The sequence below is a fragment of the Mauremys reevesii genome, linkage group 7 (assembly GCF_016161935.1).
Source record: "Mauremys reevesii isolate NIE-2019 linkage group 7, ASM1616193v1, whole genome shotgun sequence".
Taxonomy (NCBI): Eukaryota; Metazoa; Chordata; order Testudines; family Geoemydidae; genus Mauremys; species Mauremys reevesii.
The window spans coordinates 118413665-118441562 of record NC_052629.1 but is presented as its reverse complement, the minus strand read 5'-3'; the positions used below and the strand labels follow the sequence as shown (position 1 = coordinate 118441562).

Here is a 27898-nt window from a genome sequence, read left to right as displayed (position 1 = left end):
TAACCTGGATCCGGGGGCAGAGAGCGGTGATGAACGCAACTGGCTGTTCTTTCCCCACAGTGGCCTTCGGTGGATAAAAGGCAGAACTGCAGCACTTCTCGGGCATAATGTCTTTTCTGCAGAAAAAAATTCTGTGCCGGATAAGAATTCTGCGTGTGCGCAGTGGCGCAGAATTCTTCCAGAAATAAAAAACCTGCAGTGCTTCATTGAAGACGCAACTATGCCAACAGGAGAGCTTCTCCCATCAGCACAGTTAATCCACCTTGGCGACAGGCGGTAGCTTTATCGACGGGAGAAGCCCTCCCATCAACATAGCACCGTCTTCACCAAGGGTTCGGTCAGCATAACAGTGTCGCTCAAGGGTGTGGATTTTTCACACCCCTGAGCAATGTAGTTATACACTGTAAGTTATACATAAGTATATGTAAGTTATGTAGTTATACATAAGTAAGATTGTATGATCAGTTGGCAAGAGCAAAACGGGCCAAATGGCCAGTCTGGACAAAAAAGTGGGGTGCAGAGGAAGATTTGGCGGGGAGGAGAGCCAGCAGCAATGCCAGCCCTGCACAGGGGGGAGGGGTGCACCTCAGACCAGTGGCGACAGGAAAACTTCTCCCATACTCCACCTCCCAGAGAGATGGTACCTATGTCAACAGGAGAAGCTCTCCCTTCGACACAGCACTGTCTACACCGGGGGTTAGGTCGGCATAACTGTCGCTCAGGGGGATGGATTTTCCACACTCCTGAGCAAAATAGTTACACCAATATACGTTCCTAGTGTAGACCAAGCCTGGGTAAGTTTCCCAGACCTGAAGAAGAGCTCTGTGTAAGCTTGAAAGCTTGTCTCTCTCTCCAACAGAAGTTGGTCCATTAAAAGATATTACTTCACCCACCTTGTGTTGCTTAATGTCACACAACCAGTTTAAATCTGAAAACATTTACAAAATAAATAGTTATGACAGTTTTTAAACAAACTTCAGGATTTACAAAACTTCAACACATAATAAATCAGTACTTGGGATGTTTATTGAGCATCCATATGCTTATAACTCAAAGGCACTCGGAGCATCTTTACATTTCTGGACCCAATTTTCATTGCTTTTAAATAAGCCTATTTTTTGGATAAAATGTAAGCATAATAAAAATTCACAGATTCAATTCTATTTTGTCAATGGACTAGCTATCAATAGCACTGTTTTCCATTAGTAATTATTTTTACTCAAATTATGGCCATTTTACTTATTTAAACTTCAAAGCTTTAGGAAAGGCAGCTTTCCTGGACCTAAGAATAAGGGCTTTGAAGTCGCTACTGAAAATAGACTGCAATATACAAGTGTGTAATCAGTCATAGAAAATACTGTAATACGTTCCCTGCCTTTACAAAGAAATGATTGTTGGTGATATGCATTACTAACTGAAAGAATGAAATGAAATATCTTCTCCACATAAATTAGAAATGTTCCTTTTATTTTAAATATCTTAAGGGGAAATTTAATATTTTTGCTCTCATCTTATAAAATGTTTAACTTCATAATTTTTCTACAAGGTAAAAATTACACTTTTATGCAAACTATAACATTGAAGAAATGCTTTGCATATTTAATACAGCCAGCAGAAGAAGAAAATCCAAGGCTGTTTTACCACATACAAAAAGATAAAACATTTATGATGTTCAGTCTATGCTTTCCTATGAATTTTCAGTATACTTACTTCAATCCAATTTAAACTTTCTGAATTCTTAAGAAACCCAAGCCACGACCAATTAGTTGGTCAGAAATGCTTCTGAATTCCTAACTCAAGTAATTATTTTATCAACGAAGCTTTTCAATACTGCTGTACATTAGAGAATATATTTTTTAAAAAGTCTGTTAAGGAGTTGCGACATTATCTGATTAAAATATGAGGTTATATAATTGCAACACATCTTGTACAAAGGTTGCCAAGTAAGGTGTCTATAGAAAGGTTATGATTTGCCGAATACAATTATGCTATTTGTATGCATGTATCGCTTTTGTATTTGAAGTTATGAGCATTTGCTCTATACCTGTATTTCAAATATGTTTGCACTTGGGGTAACACCCATAAGGTATCAGAGGGGTAGCCGTGTTAGTCTGGATCTGCAAAAGCAGCAAAGAGTCCTGTGGCACCTTATAGACTAACAGACGTTTTGGAGCATGAGCTTTCGTGGGTGAATAACCACTTCGTCGGATGCATGTCATGGCTAAATACCCATAAAGTATTTAGCCTGCACATCTTAAAGGGACTATTCAAATTAAGGGGATCATTAAATTAAGTGGCTTAACTCACAATGAACCATGGAAGACATCCATCCATGCCTGATGGACTTTCATGTGAATAACTAGAGTATAGGTAATGCCCTCTGCGGTTAGTGAAATCATGCATGAACATGTGACTTGACCATGTGACTCCAAACACCATATTGCTACCTGTAATTTTCCACTAGCTGTGCTGAGGGCTTTGTTTGAAACAATGGATTTCCCTCCACATGGCAGAAGCTATAAAAGGTCCTGGAAACATCTCCATTTTGCCTCTTTCCTGCTCAAGTCTCTGGACTATGAACTTATACTAATGGGAGCATTCTAACCAAGGGACTGAGGAGCGTCCAATTATTTGGAAGCAAACAGAGACTTGACTTAAGCCAGCAGTTTATTCCATCACTGCTACAAGCCTGAACCAAGAACTTTGCATTTATTGTATATATTTGGTTCCGTTAACCAATTTTAACTCTCACCTTTCTTTCTATAAATAAACCTTTAGATTTTAGATACTAAAGGATTGGCAACAGCGTGATTACTGGGTAAGATCTGAGTTGTTTATTGACCTGGGTGTGTGGCTGGTCCTTTAGGAGCAGAACCACCTTTTGATTTGATTAAACTGGTTTTAATAACCACTCATCTTTAAGTCTAGTGCCTGGGTGTTGAATCCAGGACCGGAATGCCTAAGGAAACTCCTTTTCTGACTTCTTGTTAGCCAGTGTGGTCAAACAGAAGTTTCCTTTTGTTGCTGGTTTGGTATATCTTAAAAGGAGAATAACCACCTGTTTTGGAGTGTGTCTGCCCTAGTTCTCAACAGTTTGTCCTGAATTTGATATTCTCAGATGTGACCCACAAAGACATGGTGACCAGAGTCATTGACACATTATGGAAAACTTAGATAAACACTATAATAGATAATAATAATTGGAGATATACCAATCTCCTAGAACTGCCCCCTACCTTCACTAGCAGGACCAATTTTTGCCCCAGATCCCTAAGTGGCCCCCTCAAGGATTGAACTCACAACCCTGGGTTTAGCAGGCCAATGCTCAAACCACTGAGCTATCCCTCCCCACTCAATTTAGAAACAGTGTGGCCAATATTTTCCTGTATTCTCTTCTGTTTACTAGGGAATCAAGCATAAAATGGGATCACTGTTTTAAAAAAATTTCTGCTCCTGTTCTGTATTACTTGAAGTCACATACTAATAATCTTTATGGTATCTAATCACATCACCCCAGTGGACTATGATTTTGAGCAGCTAGCAGCATGATATTTTTATACAATAAAGATGCAAATATCCATTGTAATAGAAAGAGATAGGAGAAATAGAGGAAAATATAATACATAAACAGAACTGTCCGAAGTGTACCTTGACATGCAAGTCTGTTTACTAAATCCAGGTGGGTTTACATAGCTCCCTTTTGTGAAGTATCAGACTAGACAGTTTCCACGGACTAGACTGAAATATGCTCGTCACCATGGTACATCCATGAAGGAATGCAAACTTCTGATTTCCTGGGTTATTCAGTTGGAGAGAAACTGAAAAGTCAAAAATTATTGAATTGAGGCAAGCCCCTAAATAAGGGCCACACAGATACTGGTGTGGCTGGAATAGGGGACCAAATGTTACAAGCATTTTCCACCTATCACAGGTCACTTTTTAGCAGTATTACTCCATTAGTTATGTTGGGTATTGGAAAACCACATGATGGAAATTTACACCGCTGTCATCCTCAAATCCCAAAGCAAGGGTCTGGAACACTATAAGCAGCATTAAGAACATAAGAACGGCCATACTGGGTCAAACCAAAGGTCCATCTAGCCCCGTAGTATCCTGTCTTCCGACAGTGGCCAATGCCACGTGCCCCAGAGGGAATGAACAGAACAGGTAAGCATCAAGTGATCCATCCCCTATCGCTCATTCCCAGCTTCTGGCAAACAGTGTTATCTCTTCATCATCAGAGACTTTGACCTTAAAGTAGATTTCTACATTTCCAACATCACTGATCAAAAACATCAGAAAAATAGACTTTTATTTTTAAGTCATCTTTAAAACAAAGCAATCTTGCTTCCTGGAAATGCAGGCACATGCACTGCATATGCTCAGCCATTTGAAATGATTGAGACATTTAGACCTAAGGAAGTTCATTGTACAATAAAAGCTAATCAGTGAACTGAGGGAGTAGAGAGAGCAATCCTTCATCAGAACTGTGTTCTTCCAGTAGCTAAAAACACTACCTACCTGTCAGCTGACAACATTAATGAGGCACTAAGTGACAGGTCACCTGCAAGCCCAATGCCAACCCACACCAACTTTGCGTGAGAGTACAGAATGAATAGAAGAGCGAGAACACTCAGCTGTTGGTAGATGAGCCAATCAGTAACCGGCCAATCATCTTCAAACCAGTTTCATATTGGACATTTCAAAAAATGGGAGTAAGGGAGGAGAGGGGAAGCGGCTCATGTTCTGTATTTGAGGACTGGAGTGGGAGTCAGGAACCCCTCAACGTGGCTCTGGCCCCAACTACATCTGTGGCACCAAGCAAGTCACTTAACCTCTATCTTAGTTTGCTCATTGTTATAGGAGTGGTCTATAAAATATATATATATATACACACACACACACACACACACACACACACACACACACACGGAAGGTAACGTTACGTAAGGGGCAGTTCCTCCATCTCCCCATCAGTACCACCTAAGTCTTTTGAGATACTCTTCGTCCAGTTGCTGATATCAGTCATGTCACTTGTCCATTTTTCCTTTACCAGACTCTTTCATGCCAATATTGTGTATCAGGAGATTTTTTATTATTTATTTTGTTAAGCAGTAACTGCCTTCCTGGCTGCCATTTAATTGTTCTTTAGTCTCTGGACCCCATAGAGGAAGATCTAAAAGAATAATGAAATGTTTCATTGGTAATTTGTGCCCAGTGTTTAATGTACTGATTCATTTTTTAGCCAAAAATCTTTGACAACCAGGGAGAGCTAACAAATATGCTCAAAAATCTCCCTTACCCTTACTTCCCTGCCAGAATTCATCTAAGTCTCTGACATCTCACGGAGAATTTAAGTGGACAAGAGTTAGGTACCATAGCTAAACTAAACAACACTAAAAACATTTCTTTTTTCAGCAACACAAATTGAGACTATTGCTCATTATCTATACTCTAGAGTTTACCTGTTCTTGTAATACCTTCCCATTTTTCATCTTAGCCAGTTTTTATTCCTAAGAGCTTCCTTATTGTTCCTAAAGTATTCTGAATACACAACATATGACTGGGTGTTTTTAAAATTGCTGTTACTGAGACACTTTCTGATATTTCCAGACAAATGCAACTCTTCCATGTACAGTTTAATCATAAAAACCTAATTCAGTTTGGGACAAGGACATAAATTAAGGTCTACTGAATCCTGCAGGTCAGCATTCCATCTACTACACCACCTTTAAGATGAATCTCAGCTTTATTAACTTAAATTGCATGGACACTATATAAAAAGTCACATTCATTCTGCAGAGCAAGAAAGCACACAGGAAAGTTGCAACATTTACAATGCAGCTTATACAACCTCATTTAACTGATAAGAACTTGTATATAACCTTTAGTCCTTCACTGATAGACAGCAAGAATCCATGACTTTATATTATGAAAAGACAAAAACTAAACCTGAACCATTAATTATGCAGGATAGAGAGGGTAGAAGCGAATGTTTAAACTACTGTGTTTTCCAGTGCCAATCAATAATCAGTACTACTCAAATTAAGCAAAACCTAAAGAGTGTATTTCATGCAATATACACAAATAAATATATGACTTTCAGAGCAACAATTTAACACTTCATATTCACAGAACAGGCCTAATTTTGAATGCTGACTTACTATCAGGGACTTTATATTTCTGTAAGAATTTGTCACAGAATCATTAAATACACCAGTGGTCCCCAACCTTTTTTGTCTGGCACCACAGAGGACCATGGCAGTGGACGAGCATCCGCCGACGTTGCCGCTTGACAATAGGCGTCGCCGCCAAAATGCCACTGACAAGCAGCGTCATCCAAAGGCGTTGACGCCGAAAATCAACGCCTCTGGATGACACAGCTTGTCAGCGTCATATCGGCGATGCTCATCCGCCGGCCAGTACGTGGGCGCACTTAGACACCCCAGCGGGCGCCATGGCACCCACGGGCACCGCATTTGGGATCCCTGAAATACACCATATGCTCTATGGACCCCAAGATATTAAAAAGGGAACTTTACATAAATTAAAAGGGTTGTTTTAAGACAAAGTCCACTATGCATCCACTATGCAAACTCTGAGGACGTGTCTAACTACAAAATTATGATTTCTGCAGATAGTGACTTATATGTTGTCAGGTCACCAAAAGACAGACAAAAAGAAACAAAAGCTAATTCAATATGTTGGAAGATGGAGCACTGTTGCTGTTTGAGAAGTCTATGGGCAAGCAGAGAGAGAGAGAGAATCAACCAAATAGAAAGCTGGTAATTCCCCTGTAGATAAAGGTGATATTCACTGAATATCTTTTCTTCTCTGATTCAGCATACAATGGGATTAACAATATAAAATAAATCTGTCCTTACAAATAAATGTTTGTGTGTATAAAGATGTTATCATTACCATCTGTAACTTTTCTGAATTCTCCCTTTAGACAAACAACAATATTTGGCTGCTATGTGAGACTGTTAGCAGCAGCAGGATAAATCAGAAAATAGATAGAGAAGACTTCAGGTTATCATGTACATCGTCATGCCAAGGAAGGATTTCTGCCTACAGTATGTGTTCAGTGCTTTGTCCAATCTTTTTTTTTTTTAAATGGCACAAGCAATTGGGAGTACCAACCCTTCCCAAGCAAGTCTAGCAAACGCCACTGTTAGAAAATACTTCAATATTCAGTCTAAAGTTTTCCTCTACTTAATTTCATCCCATAACTCCAAGTCTCTAAACTATTGATCTGATTTTTAATTGAATAAATATTAATTATGGATCAGTGCATAATTACCAGCTTCTAAGTTACTGTCATAACCAGTCATGCTTATATCATGAAGCCCCACATTTTATTAAAGAACTTAGTGTAAAAAAGATGACAGTACAGATAAAGTGGTTCAGCAGATGGCTAGAAGCTTGCTTCTTCAGCAGAGCATATTAAAGAACTGGATTTGCTGGAGTAGTTCCTTAGGGTATATGCTCAAAGCTGCAAAGTATATGCTTGACGCTACAAAAAAGAGATTGGGTTGCCTGAGGGAACAATACACTCAGATACTCAACTGAAGGCATGGTCAGACACTCAGCAAGAGTTTGGTTAAGTAACCACAAAACTGTACAAAACAATGAGCTGGATTTAACAAAATGACATCCCTAAAAAGCAAAGGAATCGACAGTTCACAATGACAGTCAACCCCTTAAAAAAAAAAAAAAAGGAGAAGGGTATAAAGAAAATATACAGGGAATAATTTCCCCAGCCTGACACAGGGTGGGAGAGGAATAAGTATATAAAGAGACAGTGGTTATTAAGGACCCAGGCTCAACCTCCTAAGCATTCTTCATGACATCTGTTCTGCAGGTTGTTTGGTAGACAACAGAATCAAATGGAGGTTAAACAAAATTTTCTGTTGACCCAATGTTTTGCAAGGATATGGCATAATATTACCAAACATGTTACCGTGTCAGAGGAAGGGAAAAAACAAGGCGATAGGAGGGAAGTGACTTTGATACCTATACAAGAACTCTTTCAAAGAGCACCAAATGAATATTGATTCTCCAGGGACTGTGTCTACCCACGGCTATAAATAGTACATTAGAAAGTAGATTCCTACCAATAGTTATTCTTATACTAGGCTTTACAAGCTGCTCATTAAGCCAAACTATACCCATGTGAGGTGACATTTGTTTAGGTGAATTGGTTGGAAATTAAGGCAGGGAGGATGAGTGTCCTTATCCTCAGAGTGTCACAATCAGAATGAGTACCCAGAAGTCCCTCTCAGCTCTCACTGCAGTGCTCTGTCCACCTGGCTTTGTCTCACTCACACACGCTCTACTAGATACCTAAAAGACAGTCTGAAAAGTGCTCAATAGAAGCAGAATAGAAAGTAGATGCATGGCAAAGTTTTTTTGCCTTTAAATAAAGCTGTGGTCACTAGCTCAGAGTCCCACTGTCTTAAAGGCACAAGGGTCTATCTGCATGGAATTACTTGCAAGATCAGGGCCTATCTAAAGTTAGATTTCCCAAAGTACATTATCTGACCAGGGCAAAAATATGTTTGCAGTAATAACCACTGCTACCCCATACCATAACAGATTTATCATAATGTCCAATGGAACTGTCATGTCTCTGTAAATTAGCACAGGAGGAATGGGCCAAAGGTTTGCTCCACATTTTGGGTTTTGGAAGGAAATCCATGAAAATCTGCGAGCTTTTCATGCACTGCATGCCTGCAGAGTTCAAGGCCCTCTAGACATAATACAACTGGAGCTCAAGGGCAAATCTGTCATCCACAAAGAGTCAAACTGAAGTATAGTCTGAATCTCCAAAAAAGGTTTAAATAATTTACATGAAGCTAACAGGGAGTTTCGCAAGGGAGTTCTCCAGGAAGGGAGAGGAGCTACAGCAGCATGTGTGGTAAGTGACTGTGTTGTGTGTGTGTGTGTGTGTGTGGGGGGGGGTTTGCTGTGCTGTGCTGAGTGTGTGTGTGTCTGTGTTTGTTTTTTGTTTTTTTGTTTGGGGAGACTGCTGGCTCTGGCTGGCAGTTGGAGGGCAGGTTTGAAAGCTCTGGATGGGCTGATTGGAGCCTTAGTGGGCGGGCGGGCATCAGGCCAGGCCAGCAGGCCTTTATAAAGCCGCAGCAGCCGAAGGGGAGCTTAACTTTAGGGCTAACAGGGGCTCAGGAACAGGAGAGGAGTTCTCCAGGGTCTCCAGGGGAAGGCTGTGCATCTGTGGGGTAAGTGACTGTCTGTTGTGTGTGTGTGTGTTTGTTTGTGTGTGTGGTTACTTGCTGTGTGTTGTTTTTGTTTGTCTGTTTTTGTGTTTGTTTGTTTGTGTGGCTGTGGGACCTGGGCAAGGGGGCTGGCAGTTGAGGAGCCTTTGGCTGCTGGCTGCCCTGTAATCTGGCTGCGGGGCAGGGCCAGAGGCCAGTGGGCAGCAGGGGGGCAGCCAGCTTTATAAAGTTAGCTGGGCAGCGGAAGAGTGGGGAGGGAGTTGAGGAGGGAGGAAGGGGAAGGGAAGGAGTGAAGGGGGAAGAACCCTGGCCCCCCTTACCCCAAACCTCAAAACTAAAAACCAAACTACATAACAAAACAACTACTAGTAAACCAACTGTAAACTTTCCACCACTTAGCCAGGACTAGAAGCAGCAGCAGGCAGCAGCAGTGCAGCAGGGTGAGTGGGAGTTTATTAGTATTATATGATTGGGTGCCCTGTGGTGGGCGCGTGTGCAGTGCAGTTTGTGCAGGTGGTGCAGGAACCTCAGGAGCTGGACCAGGAGAGAGTGGCAGGAGGGGGGGGGGACACTGTGGAGGGGCAGAGAGGGTATGGAGGGCCTGAGGCAGGGGGAGGAGGGACAAGGTAGTATTGTCCCAGACAGCACCTGGAGGTGAGCCTAGGAGGAAGAAGGAAGAAGGAAGAGGAGAGAGGTGAGGGGAAAGAGAGGAGGGAAACCTTGCCTCTCCGGGGTTCTTCTTTCAGATGGTGCTCCTCTGCCTTGTTGCCTCTCCGGGGAGGGGGAGATGAAGGAACTCCTAGGAAAGGGCAGGGGGAGGTAATGGAGAAGATTAGATAGTTGGATCTGTATATATAGCTGGTAGATGAGTAGATAGCTGGGTCTGTGATGAGCTGTGGTCTCTGGAGGCGCTGGTGCTATCTGAGGAGTAGGTATGGATCTCTAGCTGTGTAGGAGGAGGGGGAGTGGGAGGAAGAAGGTGGTGGTGGAGATAGACCACAAGGATAGGTAGGAGAGTGGAAGAGAAGAAATTTAGGACCTCTATGGTGGACTGAAAGGATGACCTCTATGGTGGCATTTTCAGGAATGCTCCCCAGTTCCAGCTCCAGTGAGGGGGTAGGGGGGCAGGCAGGAGAGCTAGAGAGGGAGAGATGAGGGATGTGATGTGGAGAAGGAGGAGGGGTTCACACTGGGGAGGGAGGAACTGGGAAAGGAGGGGGAGTGGAAGAGATGGAGAAGGAGAAAAAAGATGCCAGCTTCAAAGTGGGGAAAAAATTAAGTGGCTAAGAATTAAAAAAAGGAGAAGAAGGAGATGTAAAAGAGAGAGGAGGGGGGAGAACTGTTCAGTAGAAGAGGAATGAGAAGGATAGGGACTGGAGAATAGAGAGGAGAATGATATGTCTAAGGATAGGCAGGAAGAGGGGAGAGAAAAAGAAATATAAGATAAAAAGGGGATAATGAAGTCAGGCTCAAAATCAAAAAAATCTAAAAAAATCAGAAAATACAAGGCTAATAAGTAGGGAAAGACAAGGACCAGCAGTAAAATAATAACATAAGATGGAAGTCTATATATTGTGATAAAACTGTGGATTGATATAATATATGGGAGATATAGGAGGAGGAATAAAGGAGAGGAATGACACAATGAGAATCATCAATGGGACAATAAATAATCCAGAAGGACAAATATATCATGAGGAAGAACAGAAAAGGCACTCTAGGGGAAAGAAGTGTAGATTCAAAAAGTGTAAATTCAAAATGAAAAAAATCAAAATTAGGAGTGATAATGGATAGAGTAGCCATGCATTAGGATAAAGAAATCTTATTCTATAAAAATTAGAGACAGTAATATATATCCCAATATTGACCAGGACATGAATCAAAATTAATAGAATGAATTATTAATTAGAAAGGATTTCAGAGTAAAATAATGAAGAATAGAACAGATAGACATTTGACTGGGGACAGGCAGGGATGATCAAATTTACAAATGACAATGACTTCACAATGGATTGCTGAGTTAAGGCACTGCAGCTTGGACTAGGTAGCTGAATGGAGCATAAGGCAAGGCATCCACTATTGTAAAGGGTGCTCCAACATTGAGATATAGACCATAATACCTTAAAAATAGTGCATATAATACAATAAATTTCAACATCCCTGAACTAACCATTCAACATAAGTAGTTCCCAACTGCAATAACTATACAAAAACAATTTCAAATACAAAAAAAAGGGGAAAGTATTACCCAAAGTTAAAAAAGCACAAAAGAAAAAGTGAAAATTGCCCCAAATGTGGGCGAACTTTAAAATACCCCAAATTAAGAAACAAAAAAAAGAACAAAACCCCAAAAAAAGAAAAAAGAGAAAAACTAAAAGAGCCAAAAAAAGAAAAAGCCAAAAAAAGTGGCAGTCAGTCAAAAAAAAGAAAGAAGAAAGAAAAAGAAAGTAAAGTGAAAGTAAGAAGAAGCAAAGAGCAGAGAAAAGTGAAAGAAAATAAAGAGCGAAAGGTAAAAAAGGCAAGTTTAAACAAACAACGTGCTTAAAAACAACAGCAAAGGAAAAGCTAAACAACCAAAACCTGATGTTTAAAGAATGAGGAAACAAACTGGCTATTAAACTAAAAAACAATCGGAAAGCTGAAATAAACTGATTCACTCAGAAAATGAGGAACTATAAATTGAGGGAGATTTTTTAAACAGAGCTGAGGATGAGGAACTGACAGGAGACTAGTGATTTGACATGACCAACCTGTGAAAGAACTGATAAGGATTGTAACTAGAGTGAGTCACATTAGACAGTAACTGTGACACTGATAATGAAACAAAACTAAACAGAGGTTTAACAGATAGAGATGTGAAGAAATTAACAAGTAAATTTTTGGAAAGTACTCAATGTGTTTAACTAGGGTGAAATAACGTTAATAAGAATCGAAATCAATTATTAATGGCTGTCACACAGGCGAATTTGCTAAATTTAGAAAAGGGCTCTAGTTACTCCCGGTGAAATAAAGAAAGTTTAAACACAGGTAAAATCAACATCAACATTAAAGAAAATAAATTGAAAAAAACAATAGTTGGTTTGAAAGGGTCAAAACATGTCTTAATAAAACATAAAGGTCAAATAACATGGGTAAAAAAAATTAGAGAAGAAATAAGGTCCAGAACAAGATGTACTTACAGGGAATTAAGGACACAATGGATAAAGAAGTGTGGCTCTTCATAAATTAGCTGAGGAGGGAGAAAAAACAAAGGCCTGAGAAGGAGATTAAAATGTAAATTAACAGAAGGAAAAAGGTGGGAATTAGTGGTAGGAAGGAGGGGTAAAGGGTAAAAATTGCAGATACAAAATAGTGTCAAGAATGGGAGAAAGAAGGGGGTAAACAGTTGTTCAAGGGGTAGTCTAGTGAAAAACTAAGTATAGTAAAGAGAGTAAAAGGAAAAACTTATTGAGAAAAACAAAACTAAAAAAGAAGTAAAAAAAATAAAAAAGAAATAGCAAGAAAATGTAAACTAATAAAAGATAAAACAAAGGAAAAGAAATTGGAAAAAAAAATACAAAAATAAATGAAAAATGGCAAATGAAATTTGAAAAGGATGGAAAAAAGAACTTGGAGTGTTCGTGGATAGTTGAAATAAAATGAAGAAGCGGTCAAAAAAGCAAAAAAGCAGAGGGGAAAATAGGAATCACGAAAATATCTATGAAAGTAGTGTATGATGTGAATCTCCTCAAAAAAAAAAATTAGTCATTAAAGGAAATACTGTGTAGATGAAAAAAAGAAACTGAGCCATATATAAAAACAGATAAAGAGTAAGAAAAAACCCATGCCCAGAGAAAGGTAGAGATGGAGTCTCTACACACTCAGGTAAGATATTCTAGTATCTCTCAAGGTTCAAAAAAATTTATAAAAAAGAGAGGGGGAAAAGAGATAAAAAAAATATGAGGAAAAAAGTCAAAGAGGAAAAAGAGAGAGTTATTAAAAGAGAAGACTAAGGGAGAGGAAATAGAAATATAAGAAAGTGGGGAAACAAAGGAAAAAGTTAGCAGGAGGTGTAAAAACATAATAAGTAAAATGGGAAGCACTACTTAAAAAGTTAAAACAAGAACTCACTAGCAGGTTGTCAAAGCATAGTCAGTGATTTTATAGGCCCTTGGAAAGTGGATAAATTCAGAGTAGCCATGGGAGGTGGAACATCTAGGACTATAACAATGGGGCTAGTGAGGATGTATTGTATAATAGACCACAAAAGGATAATTGGCAGGAGCTAGTGTTCCAGGGGTTCTTATGAAGCTAAAGACCCAAGAGGAAAAGTGTGAGAATTCTGCTTTTGGGCTATAATTTATTTTCAATATATCCATTTGTGGTATGGCAGAGCATGAATTTTATTTGTATCACTACCTTCTTCAGATGGAAAGTTTTCTCCATTTGCAGAAACAATGGAAGACTTTTTATGAATTTTCAGTGGTTACCCTTAAAAACTTGCTAATTTTGCTAAGGCAACTGGCAAGTTTTTACAGGTGACTCCTGTCACTAAATCATAATTTGACATTTTCAATGAGACATGAAAGAGGGAATCTTTCCTGAAGACTTGACAAGATTTATATCATGGAAGGGGATTCTCCATGTTGGCGGAGACTGAGAATAAGGATTCACAATGAATGCTCTTCTAGACATATATGCCATATAGTAGCAAAGAGTCTTTGCTGCTTTTACAGATCCAGACTAACACGGCTCCCCCTCTGATACCTGATTCCATATAGTATGCACTTTGCACTAGAAGGCTGAAGAACTGCCTTGAGCACTTTGTAATAATCCAGTCTCAATTATCCCTTGTTTATATTCATTGTTGAAATTTAGTTCACTGTTTCTGAGACTATTTTGAAAACACTCTATACTCCCATAGGACCCAACTCCCACTCAAAAAAAGAGGAGACTTCAATCTTGTAGGCTGGCAGTGCAGTGAGTTCCATTGAAGTGTGTCACAGCATGGTCTCTAGAGTGTTTTTCAGAGCTCTTTATAAATATTGCTCCAAGAAGAGTGGGGCTGCATTCTCTTGTACAGGGACACTGCGGACAATTGAGATCCATGTCCTATTTTTCCGGAAGGACTTGATAAGATATAATCTCTGTAAGCAAGAACCATTGCATAATTTATTAAAAATATAAGAGAAAGGAAGTTAGGAATCAGGCTATGAAATTTACTCTAACACCTGTAAAAATGTAACAACCAACAGAAAGTTAAAGTATAAGAAATGTCCTATCATTTCTGAAACCAGGAACTATGACAAAAGACAAGGCTAAGTACTATATACTGCTCCGTTAAAATTAAGTTTTATAGAGGAATGTGTTTGTTCCTGAAGATTTCAAAGGCAGTACCACCCACATTCATTCGAATGACTTCTTTGTTTCAATACAGTAATGGCCAGTGCAGTCAGTTTTGGCAACAAGAAAAAGATCCATGATTTTTGTATAGCGCACAACACCCATTCTAGACAAAAATCATTTCTGCAAATAAATCACCAAGATTACAGGGCAGTGGGCTAAATTCCAGAACAAATATACTTACGAAAGAATACTATGACAATAAAGAGCTCTACCTCAGACTGCAAGAGGGGCCTACACAGTCCTTACTTCTATATACAAAATGTACAAATTAAGGCCCCAATCCAGCAAACACTTTAGCATACACTTAACTTTACTATCTGTATAGTGTCATCAAAATCAGTGAAATTACTCACAGTAGTTAAAGGTTACACACATTGGTTGAAGGACTGGACTACAGTAATTTTTTAATGAATTAGAAGCTAAATGGGGGAATCATGGAGGAAATGCAATAAAAACCTTTAGAATCACCGTTCTTTATTTCTATTACAATAATACTGTGAATAATTCTATTACCTTCTGTGGGACTACTCACAGAACTGAGCCCTATCACCTGTGGTAACTGTTTACAAGGCTCAGATCCTCAGAAGATACTTAGGCTGAACTTCCACTGAAATTAAAGAAAGTTAGGAGTTCAAATACGTTTATGGATCTGGGTCTTATTGTTCAAACCGATCCACATGGACAGATCTCCGCACCCACCGCTAAGCCCTACTTAAGTCAATACAGCTTCAGACAGGTGCAAGCATCTGCCTGTGCAATTAATATTGCAGAATCAGGATTATACACTGTAAGCATCTTGTGCCAGCCAGGATCACCTCTTTAGCACCAATCATGTTCTTGGGGCTAACATATAAGACTGACAGTACTTAGATTTGGATTAAAGTATGTCCTTGAATATCAGTTCAATCTAACTGTCAAATACTACACCCATGATCATTTACCATTTAACTACTTTATAGAAAAGTAAGGTGGATATAGTTGGTACAGGTAATTCTAGATTTAAAACTGAACTAGGAGTGAACAATTATGTAATCTGCCTCCGGTTACAGATGGTCCAGGCAGACATAGAAGTACTATTTCTTTTCCACTAAGTGATGTTCAGGATCAACAGCATACTTTATCTGAAATAAAACTCACATAATACTGTACTACCAGGAATGACACCTGCAGAGCAGAACAGGACTGAAACATGCTTTGTTAGCTCTAGAGGGCATTGCTGCTGGGAAAATACTTATTCTCTGAAGCATGGACCAAAGCAAATATCTGTGCAGCTACTGACCTGATAAAAAAGGAAAAATAAAGCGGTTGGCTGCCAATGATACCGTGTCTACAATGCATGTCTAATTTTATCCCCATGATTATTACTGTACACCCTGAGCCTGAGCACGCAGTCCTGGTGAACACCAAACTCCCATTAACTTACAGGGAAGTTTTGCCTAATTTAAAGACTATAGGAAGTGGTTCATTAAATGTTTCATAATGCCACTAAGACCACAAAACTACGGCATGTAGATCAATTATTGACCTTCTCAGATAAACTAGTGTACCCTGGGCATCACAGATCCAACTGTTCCCTTAGTTATACAAGTGCAATTCGCACAGAAGCCTAAAGGATTTGTACTCCTAGAACAAAGAGCACCAAGGGCAAATCTGGTGGTCTTCCCATTTTGTTTTTATTCCACCATCCCAGGCATAATAATATTACTAGAAATATAATGTCTTTCCTACTGCATTGTTTAAATAACGTATTATGCTGAGTTCTTCCACAGTTAAAAACAATTAACAATAGATTTAATTAAAATATAATATCTTTGCATTCTGCACCATTGTCAAATAGCTATTAACAAGATAATAATGAGCAGCCATGATACACTTTACATTTGCATTAAGAAAACTAGGAGCGGGCACCTAGCAGGGAAGACTTGCAGATGAAATAATTAACCAAAACTAAAAGGCTACTCTAGAAACCATCTGGAGATAGTTATCAGGAGGTAGTTTTTAATTTGATTTAAACCATAATATTCACATCCTGGTTAAAATTACACAAATGTTAATTTTGGTGTCATTAAGCAACACCAAGAAAATGGATAACAACATTGCTCAGATGACCTTTTGTAATTAAACAGGCTCCCAAAAAAAGGAACTCTCTTCAGTTTACCAGATTTCTACATAATTTAGCCCAAATGGGAAATCCGAACAAGCAGTAGGTATGTATTTTCAGAGCTAAATCTATAGTTCACATTTTGAAAAAGGTCATATAAGCCTTGCACATAGAACAGAAGTGAAACTTAGTAGCTGTCAAACACAATAAAACTAGGCAGACCACTTTCCATTTGCTGATTTTGGCCACATCAACAGTATGGTTATGCTGCTTTATTGCAATAGTGTGGACACTTCCTACAGCGACCAAAGGGGTTTTTCAATGTAATCCTCCTTCCTGAAACGTGCCATGAGAGGCAGTAGCTAGGTAGACAGAAGAATTATTTCACTGAACTAGCCGTGTCTACACAGGGGGGTTGGAATTTCCCCACTCTGAGCACAGTTCTTACTTTGGACCTAACTTTTAAGTGTAGATTATGCCTTAGGATGCGATCCTGCAACTTGTTAAGGGTTTACATGGGCAAAAGGAAGCATGATCAGAATCCTCTTGTTGTTTTCTTTCTGCAAATATAATACCATGTAAGTATTTAAGATTTTAATACACTCCCAAATAAATGACACTGCTGAAGTCAGAAGAAAGCCAAGTTCCATAAACTAAACAGGAAGATGTGTCCGTGCTCACTGGAGGTACCTGGTTTTTTGCATATTTTTGACAAATCCTGCACATACCTCATTTGCTGTAAAGCTGTAGGGGCATAACCTTAAACCTCAGATAACCTCTGTGCCATTATTAGGTTACTGCAGGGGGCTGCCCTTGACTTTAGGACAAGGAGCTGCCCTTGCCTCTGACAGCACAGCAGGGGAGAGCGGAAAAAGAAGAAAACTTCTGAAACAGGAGGGTTGTGAACTTCGCAGATTTCAGCCTCTAGTCTGTATCAGCAAAACCAACAAGGTGTCCTTGTGGCATCCTAGAGACTAACACATTTATTTGGGCGTAAGCTTTCGTGGGCTAAAACCCACTTCATCAGGTGCATGGAGTGGGACATACAGGAAGCAGGTACAGACAGGCAGCACTTTGCAGAGTTGCCCCGGCAGGGTGCTCTGATGGGCGCGTGTTAAGCACCCACCATGGCCAGGGGCCCCCACTGACCGACCCCCCCAGAGAGAGGGAGACATGGGGGGCCATGATCACCCTCCCCCAAGGAGAGGGGGCGGGAGGGCCATTGCCCTGCCACCCCCGGGAGGAAGGGGCGCCCCCCCCTCGCACAGCCCGGGGCGGGCGGAGGGAGCCGGGCGCACTCACCGGGACACTGCCCCTCAGCAGGGCGGAGCGGCGGGCCAGCCCCCGCAGCGCGCTCCCAGCCTGGGCTGCCAAGGGAGACGCCATCTTAGCCGGGCCACGTGGGCTGCCCCGAGCCGGGGGAGGAGCCGCCGCCGCCCGGTCCGGCCTCCGGGGCGCGGCCCGTGGGCGGTTGTGTGGAGGGAAGTAGGGTTGGGGGTGTCACGGTGGGGGGGAGGGGCTGTGTAGCAGGAAGGGGTTTGGGGGTGTGGGGGGTGGGGCTGTGTAGCGGGAGGGGGTTTGGGGGTGTCAGGGGGAGGGGCTGTGTGGGGTTTTGGGGTGTTATGGGAGGGGTTGTGTATTGGGGTGTCTGTGGGGGGAGGGGCTGTGTAGCAGGAAGGGGTTTGGGGTGTCGGGGGAGGGGCTGTATAGCAGGAAGGGGTTTGGAGGTGTCGGGGAGGGGTTCTGTAGCGGGAGGGGATTTGGGGTGTCAGGGGGAGGGGCTGTGTGGGGTTTTGGGGTGTTATGGTAGGGGTGTATTGGGGTGTCACTGTGGGGGGAGGGGTTTTGGGGGTGTCACTACAGGGTCGATGTCTGTGTGTGGGAGAGGGTTGTTTGTGGGTGTCAGTGTGTGTGAGCAAGGGGAGAGTGTTTGGAGTTACTATAGGTGGGGGGTTGGAGGTGTCACTCTGGGTGGGGAGGGGTATGTTTGGGGGTATCATGTGCAAGGAAGGGGCATGTGTTTTGGGGTGAGACTAGGGTGACCAAATGTCCCGATTTTTGGTTCTTTTTCTTATATAGGCTCCTATTACCACCCACCCCCTCTCCTGATTTTTTACATTTGCTGTCTGGTCACCCTAGGTGGGGCAGGGGACATTGTGTTTGGGGGTCCCAGTCCGAATTCGCTCTTCTCACCCTAACCCTGCAATCTCTGGCTTTACAGAAAGAATTCATGATGTGCTCTGCTGCTGCATGAGAGATCATCCATTCAGTACAAAGTACAGCCTAGCCCCCGCCTCATACTTGTTACAAAGTAAAAACTGGGGACTAAAATTTCAAAAGTGACTACTGATTTGGGGTACCTCCATTGTTGATACCTAAACTTGATTGTCTGCAAGTCCTGAGCACCTGGCTTCTGAAAATCAGGCCCCTGTAAAGTGTCTCAGATGAGTACCTAAAACTTTATATACTTGGAAGCACTAGTCACTTCCGAAAATCTTGGCCCCTAGACTTCAGGGAGAGGAAGACTATCAGAGCTCAGAGTCAGATCCACCATCTTTATCTGAGAATAATTTTTCCCAGCTGGGGAAACAGCTGAAAGTTGCAAATCTTTCCACTGCATATGTGACAGGAATGTGCCATGTACAAAAATATGCTGGGCCTAGAGCCCTTACTGTGTACAGCAAAAAAACACATTTGTGATCTTTCATAACAATTTAATATTTTATGATGCATGTCACTTAAACTGATTCTTCCTTCTGAGGATTTCAAAATGATATATAAACATTAGTTACCCTGAGAGGTAGGTAAGTAAATATTATTATCCCCATTTTATGTTACAATCTCTGTAAATTGTGGGATGAAGAAACGATTTGAAATCTCTTTTTCTCAAGACAAGGATGTGATGAGAGCCAAAGGAGAACCCTGCTGTGAATGCCTAAGGCATATTGACAAAAAAGGCATATTCTTCAACAAAAACTTTAAGAAAGAGTTAGGGTTGAAAGTGTGTATCAGTGGATTCTTATTAACACCAACAACATTGCACTTCCTTTACAAAAATTCTACAATTGCATAATAACCCAACTGCTGGCAAGTCTGGAATTCAACAGCTACTACCCATATGAAATACTGTAATATACTTAAAGCTTCTGAAGATTCTGCTTTTGACTGTATTATAATGTGCAGTCCTCAGAATTAACATAAAAACTAGCATGTGCCTGTTCTTGCAGAGAATTGTGTATAGTATTCAGTACTCTGATGGAAAAAATATAATTTAATTTTTAGTTTCTTGAGTATGAATCAGTAAACACACCATTATCCAGCCACAAATTAAACAAATTATTATAGCTCTCTGCATTATATATAGCAGATATATAAACTTTCAGACAATATGTGTGGGTTGCATATACCAATAACATTTGATAGTCTGAAGAACACTTTCACACAGTAATATAAATAGTTAAGAAGTGTCTGCATTGCATTTTTTAAATTGCTTAGATTTACCAAACCAAAAAAGGGAGTGCAAAAATCCAGTCTCGTTCAAAGGGCTGATTTCTAGGTGCCTCTGTGCAGGATATAAGGAAGGAGAAGATGTAAAGATCTTCATTTTTCACACCCAGGTACCTACACAGGAGGCAGGCAAGATTAGGCCTGACTGTCTCCAAAGCAGTAGGCTTTACATCCATGTAATGCACCCAGAGGTCCTGCTTGGTGCCAACAGAGCATAGTCACAGGTTGGGGCCATGTCTGGGATCCTGCACTCCCAGTTGCCTCATATTTACTCTGAGGAGCACATGCTGCAGCTTTCAAACAGATCCTGTAGTCTTTACCTGGGTGAGTAGTCAGTGGAATTACTCATGTGAGTTAGAGTTGTAGGTTTGTGTACAAATTTATCTGCAATGCATCTAAGGCTCTCTGCCTCTGTCTTATGTAGTTTGCAGTGTTGTTGTAGCCATGTTGGTTCCAGGATATTAGAGAGACAAGGTGGGTGAGATAATTGTGACAGGGTCCCCAGAGTGCAACCTGGGCTGGGATACTGCTGAGCCCTCCCAAACCCACCAGCCTGGGTTGCCTCTCACTGTTATGCTGATGTCAAGCTCCAGGCCTCTGACAGGCGTTGCACTTCCACAGCCATCCACAGGCAGGAACAAACCCAACTGAGTTACATGAATGCTCTCCCAGCTATTCATGAACCATCAATAAAGAGACTCCAGACAATTCCCCCCAGCTCCCCAGAACTGTACTGTCTTGCACTGAACAGAAGCCTGGCCAGTGTTAGTTCGTTATCAAGTTTGCCACTCCCTCAGTGTGGAGTAGACACACAATAGCCTTGTAAACTGAGATCCCCAAGCCATTCAACCAAAACACACTTTTAGGTAAAATATAAAACAGATTAATTAACTACAGAACGATAGATTTCTAGGCGATTATAAGGAGCAAGTGTAGAGATCAAAGTTCGTTACTTAAGAAAAAAAATAAATTTGCAGTCTAACTTCTACAAACTAAACAGGATTTGAATCAAGCAGTGTCTCATCCTGACAGATGGTACAAGCAAGTTACAGATCCTCAATACACAGGGTGAGACTCTTTTCCATCCTGGGACCACCCTCCCTGTTCAAAGTCTTTGTCCTCCAGATATTCCTCCAGGTGTTGACTGGAGGGGAGGGAGAGAGGCCAACTGATGTCACTTCCCCTTTTTTATAGTTTCTTCCAGCTTGCTGGAAATATCTATGCTGTGACATGGGAGTCAGTCAGTACCCATTGGTCAAGCAGTCTCCATTGCATACATGCTCTCTTTGAAAAGTCTCCATTGCATAGATTCTGGGATTATGAATTCTTTCTTTGATGAGTACTGGTGAGCCGTTAACTGATGTCTGGCTACTCCACTGTTGTAACTGAAAGGCTGGTTGTGTGTGTTCTCACAACATATTTCGGTAACATATAAAGCAATACTTCATAACCTCACATATAATGATAGCACATCCAATCCAGCAGGATATTAATGTTCAAAAGATCAAGACTTTTCAAATGATACCTCACAAGGCATACTTTGTAAAAAACATATAATTATATGATAGCATTGAATATGGGGATTCCAGGATGCTATTCTGAGGTAGAGTGTCACAATAATATCTCTTATTGGACTAACTTCTATAGGTGAAAGAGACTAGCTTTTGAGCTTAGACAGAGCTCATCTTCAGGTCTTCTGTATAAACTCAAAAGCTTGTCTCTTTCACCTACAGAAGTTAGTCCAATAAAAGATATTACCTCACCCACCTTGTCTCACAGTCCAGCGTACACAGTATTTAGGGAAACTGTTTTTGGCTTCTAGTATCTCCACCAGACAAAAACAAAACAACAAAAGCCAGACTTTAGTCCAAAGCTTTTGCTTTTGTGCTTGGATTTTCTTTAGTATGGAACAATCGATAAATGTTTTTGCAATTAAACAAGGTCTAAAGAAACATGCTGCCAGGCATCACTGCACGAATCATCATTCAGTCCAAATGGTAGACAGTTTTAATGCAAAAACTTTTTTTTTAAAGTTTCCTTGAATCATAACTAGTAAGGAAAAACACAATCTTAGGTGTTCTCAGATTTCCTCTTCTTCAACTTGGCAGTACTTGTTAATAGTGAAATAATGTACTCATTTTCATATCCACATAGATTACCTCCCAAACTATTTGCTAAAGATGAATGTCATGCCAGCCCATGGATGGTGTATCCTGCAGTTCAGAAAGGTTGTTTATCATGAACTTTTCATTTAAACATAAAACCATTTGACAAATATAAACTCATTATAGCCAGCAGAGCTGAATGGCAATTTGTTTTAAAAAAAATATTTTCCTAAATAATGTATCTGAGCTCATGCTGATACATGTCAGGAATAAAATCAGTATTACTGCAATGAAGCACAAAGCATTTATATTTTTATGGATAACATAGTTTTCTATTTTGTAATGAAGCATATTTAAGCCAAATCCTGCTTTCATTATTCACATTATTAGTCCCATTGGCTTCAGTGGGACTACTGTTGTGAGTAAAGTGAGCAGGATATGACCCTCACGCTTTCCTTTTGATCACTGATAATATGGCGGCTGTCGCCTATGACTAATTTTAACCCTTTCTTCGAGGTATTTTAGATAGTAGCATGCAAAAATATTTCTGCGTATTTCTGTGATTATATCTGTGTCCACAGAAAAACACTGAAAGCAATTTATTTCCACAATATTTCCTGAATAGTCATTGTAAGTATATATGAAAAGGAGATAACACTAAGCCATGTTCTGGTAGGACTTTATAGTAAGTCCTGTCAAACGACTCACTATATCAACGCGAAAGGGGAGGCAAGAACAGGGAACTAATGGCACATAGCGTCAAAGCCAGAATGACAAAATGAGCAGAGAACATCATTGACATAAGTAAGAAGCAGCTGGTAAATAAGGGCAGTTAAAGAGGATGAAGTAGAAAACAGTTTGTATCAGAAGCTGGCACAGTGTTTCGGGGAGAATACACAGTAGCAGCAAGATGCAACATGTACTTCCCTTCACTTTGGCCCAGCTTGGGTGTCTGGTGCAGACGGGCAGGAGAACAAGGCCAAAGTCCTAATGGTTTATAGTACCATTGTCACTAGAGTACCTGGGTCCTAGTAGCTTGAGATTTGAGATGTGGCTGGTTCCTGCATTCTCTCTCTCTCACCCCTCCTTCCCTAGCATTCCTGCATGAGTCTAAGCACAAGCTGGCCCTAAATAAGAAAGGGTATGTTATATGGTCCGGTGGTGACTGAGTGGATGATGGGAAATATTAGCTTAAACCGTACTAGAATAGGGGCATAACATTTTGTAAAGGAAAAGGAGTGTGAAAACTGAAGGTGGAGGAAGAAGGAAGGACCTGGATGAAATAGAGACGTGGTACTTGGAAGGAAATGTTCTTTTAATGCAGGATACCTTGGGTAGGTAGGAGTCTTGCCTGCACTGTCTTGAGTCAATTACAGTATAATTTTTTTAGAATAGCAGCAAATAGTGCTGCATGAAGAGGCAGTTTCTATAGTATATCCACTGAGTCTCAGTTTAGTATTTGGCCAAACATTGTATAAAGGGACATAGTAATTTGTCAGATATGCCAAGTGATGGATAGGACAATACATGCATTTAGATACCTTTTTTGCTTTCCCTCTTTCCGATTTCACCAGCCTCCCCTGCATTTGTTGAAAGAGCTGTATGAAATGGAGCAATTCAACCAAGGAAGAGTGCAACAACAATCTTTGTTCCTCTTGCCATCATCATCCAGTTTGCCTCATTGGGGCTACAGAGAAGTTTACATTGTTAGGCTGCATAATAGCTTTGATTTCGGTAATTATGAACAGAGGTGTGATGAGGTGTTTAACAACATGAGAAGCCTTTTTCGGTAAGAAAATACTTGGCTAAGAAGGAGAAAAAGGATTGAAAGGAACCAATCTTCTTTTTTTTTTAGATTTACAGCAAAAGTGGATATACCAGAGGGAGTAGTAATAGTTCCTCAGCCTTTTGGGGTCAGACTATATACATTTATATAAAAAGGAAATGTACAGTAATTATCAAAGAAGTTAATTGGCTGAAAAGAGTGGAATTTACAAAAAATGTACTATTCTCTTTTGCAAAGGGCCTACCATACAATAAGGCAGGAAGGCAAGTTCAGGATTTTCAGTAGAGATAAGCTGGAGGTGTAAAACACTCTGTTCCAACAATGTTGAGCACTCTCAATATTGTGTGTAGAGAGACAATTTTATTGAACTTTTGTCAGAGACAATAGAGAACCCTGACTACAGAAAAGGTGTTAAGATCTGAGTTGTGGGATCTGATGGAGGAAAATGACTTCTCAGATGCTGGAGCTCTTTGATAAGATGTGACTATCTTCCCCTCAAAGACTTGTAAGAAGCCATTACAAAAGTATAGACAATCTAAATTCAGGAAAGAAATATGTAATGGAATAAAGAAAAACGAAGGTAAAAAGTTACTTGGGGAAAGCGCACAGAGATTAGAATAGCAGCAAATAGTGCTGCATGAAGAGGCAGTTTCTATAGTATATCCACTGAGTCTCAGTTTAGTATTTGGCCAAACATTGTATAAAGGAACATAGTAATTTGTCAGATATGCCAAGTGATGGATAGGACAATACATGATATGGTCATGTATGTTGTATTTTAATATCTAATGATCCAACATTGAAATAAAAACAATTTTGGAGGAGGAGAGGTCTGGGATGCTGGGCAGGGAGCATATGTGTCCAAGTTAAGAGGCAGTAGCTGGGCAAAGCCTAATGGCCATCTCAGAACCTTTTATGAATAGTGTTTCATGCAGAGGTACACACAATGGATCTGCCCAAGGGCTTGTCCACTCTAGGGGTTTGCAAAAACTGTCATGCCTTTTTTTATTGTTGGCTCTGATTCCCCAATGGTAGCAATGTTGGGAGCGCTAGTGTAGTCAAGGCTTCTGCAGCTACCAGGATATTCATTACCACATTGTTTCAATATGCTTTAAGCAGAGTTAGACAATATGAGGTTAAAAATGTGAGCACCTGAGGGAACCACTATGGGAGCTGCACCAATGTTAGCAAAAGTGGGAAATTCTTGCAAAAAAAAGCTAGTGTATACAGAGCCTAAGTGTAAAGCGCATAAAGAGTTGTTCCTCACTGCCCTTGGTCTGAGTTCCCTGGACTTGGATTTCTGCTCACAGGTTTTATGTGTTCTGTGTAACTCCATTAGCTTCAGTGGAGCTTATTTGTGCTGGTGTCAGAGGATTATCAATTCGGCTTCCTCTGCAGTGCTTTTTATTCCTGCCAGTCAAGGAGTGGGGGACTAAGTTTAATTCTGAACGTCATTCCCCTAAGTAGTAGCATTTAAAGCCATCAGTAGACCATCAGCCTGGCCCTGAGCAAGCACTAATCTCCTATAAGGGAAATTTCCTTGGGAGGAAATGTAACCTCACAATTCAACCATGCTGTGAGTTGCATGAGACCAGCAGTCCTTGCACATTGTAGGCCCAGTTTCACTATCCTTACTTAGGCAAAATTCTCATTGACATTAGTGAGAGATTTGCCTGAGTAAAGCCTGTGGGATCACACCTTTAGAGTGTTTCAAAACATTGGAGATAACTAGATGCTCACTGTGTGGGGAGAAATTAATGATTTCAGGAGTACAATTATTAGAGTACAAGACAGGACCACTACTGATAATCTAGTTATACTTCCCTCTCCAATACATTCACATACATCTATACACACAATTCATACATGCACATAATGTGTACACATACATATACAGATGCTTAGTGATGCATATGTGCATACATACAGTTATACATTTCCACCAAGAAATAGCAATGGAAGGGTTATTTCCTACTTTTAAAACTTAGATCTAGGAAGAACGGTAATAACTTTCATATGGCCTACATTTTTAATGTGTTAAATATATGAAATAAGGTAGGAAGTAACAAGTTTTAAGTCACTGTGCAGTTATTAAACAAATTAAAATGGGACTGCTCATGCTATTAGTCCGACTGCAGCAAAGCGCTGAAAATTACATTCTAGCATTCCACATGAAGTAGCAAATTTGAGTTAAAATTTCTCCAAGCAATTAATGGTTCTGCTAGCCGCCTGATTTAGTAAAGGTTCAAACCTTTTGAGAGTTTAACTTGTTAAAAAGTCATCTTCATTCTATCCGCTGTTGTCTGTGCCAGACCAATTGTTTTTCCTTTATAAAGCGAGTTTTTATGTATTTGTTCTGTTTCCCTAGGAAAGTCTGTAATTTTTTAATGTATAAAGGGAAGTCTGTGCTCAGAAGCCTCCCCAATGTATTTTTATATTATCAGTCTGTGCTTGAGGAAAGGCTAATATTCTTTTTCAGCAGTGGGAAACCAGTGAAGTCCAATTCATTAAAAGCAACTAGCTGCCATGGGAGGTATGTGATTTGTTTTGCGAATTGTTTGTGCGTGACTCAAAATGCATATTGTACTAAAAATTCAGGGAGAACAATAGTCATTTAAGAGGCTGTGATGATTGTATATATAAATTAAGATAAAGTGCATCTAAAGTACAGAAAGTCAAGGAAATTATCCACTTTTATTTGCTTATTTTAAATGTTGTTTCTTGTAGACTTTCTATTTATTTTATTGAGCTTTGAGCTACAGTCTGAAGTGAATCAATTTATTACTCATGCGATTTCTATGATGGAATTCAGAGTAGGTTTCCCAACAAATGACAAAGTTTGAAGGGATGAATGCTGAAGAAAACTTACTTTTCACTACTACTGTACTTAACATGAATGACTTTGCTAGGGTAACTGCTGTCCATGGTGGTGATTACAAACAAAACATAAAACTTACTACTGTAGTGCCTTATTGAGATGAATGTGGAGTACTCAGATATGATAGGTATTATGGCAGTACGTGATAAGAAAAATACTGTCTTAAGAGTCCCTCCAATTTTTAAGTGAATTTGCTTAAGAACATAAGAATGGCCGTACCGGGTCAGACCAAAGGTCCATCTAGCCCAGTATCTGTCTACTGACGGTGGCCAATGCCAGGTGCCCCAGAGGAAGTGATCTCTCTCCTGCCATCCATCAGGAGGCTAGGGACACCATTCTTACCCATCCTAGCTAATAGCCATTTATGGACTTAGCCACCATGAATTTATCCAGTCCCCTTTTAAACATTGTTATAGTCCTAGCCTTCACAACCTCCTCAGGTAAGGAGTTCCACAAGTTGACTGTGCGCTGCGTGAAGAAGAACTTCCTTCTATTTGTTTTAAACCTGCTGCCTATTAATTTCATTTGGTGACCCCTAGTTCTTGTATTATGGGAATAAGTAAATAACTTTTCCTTATCCACTTTCTCAAAATCACTCATGATTTTATATACCTCTATCATATCCCCCCTTAGTCTTCTCTTTTCCAAGCTGAAGAGTCCTAGCCTCTTTAATCTTTCCTCATATGGGACCCTCTCTAAACCCCTAATCATTTTAGTTGCCCTTTTCTGAACCTTTTCTAGTGCTAGAATACCTTTTTTGAGGTGAGGAGACCACATCTGTACACAGTATTCGAGATGTGGGCGTAGCATGGATTTATATAAGGGCAATAATATATTCTCAGTCTTATTCTCTATCCCCTTTTTAATGATTCCTAACATCCTGTTTGCTTTTTTGACCGC

General features: G+C 40.3%; 1 protein-coding gene across 1 annotated transcript in view; it reads right to left on the bottom strand.

Moving 5' to 3' along the window:
- Positions 1-18167, bottom strand: part of SUCLG2 (succinate-CoA ligase GDP-forming subunit beta) — a 215016-nt gene extending 196849 nt beyond the window's left edge. Inside the window, exon 1 of the mRNA XM_039482509.1 lies at positions 18025-18167. Within this exon, the coding sequence (XP_039338443.1) occupies positions 18025-18108 (84 nt within the window). The 5' untranslated portion in view covers positions 18109-18167. The remainder of the gene's footprint in view (positions 1-18024) is intronic.
- Positions 18168-27898: the final 9731 nt, after the last annotated feature.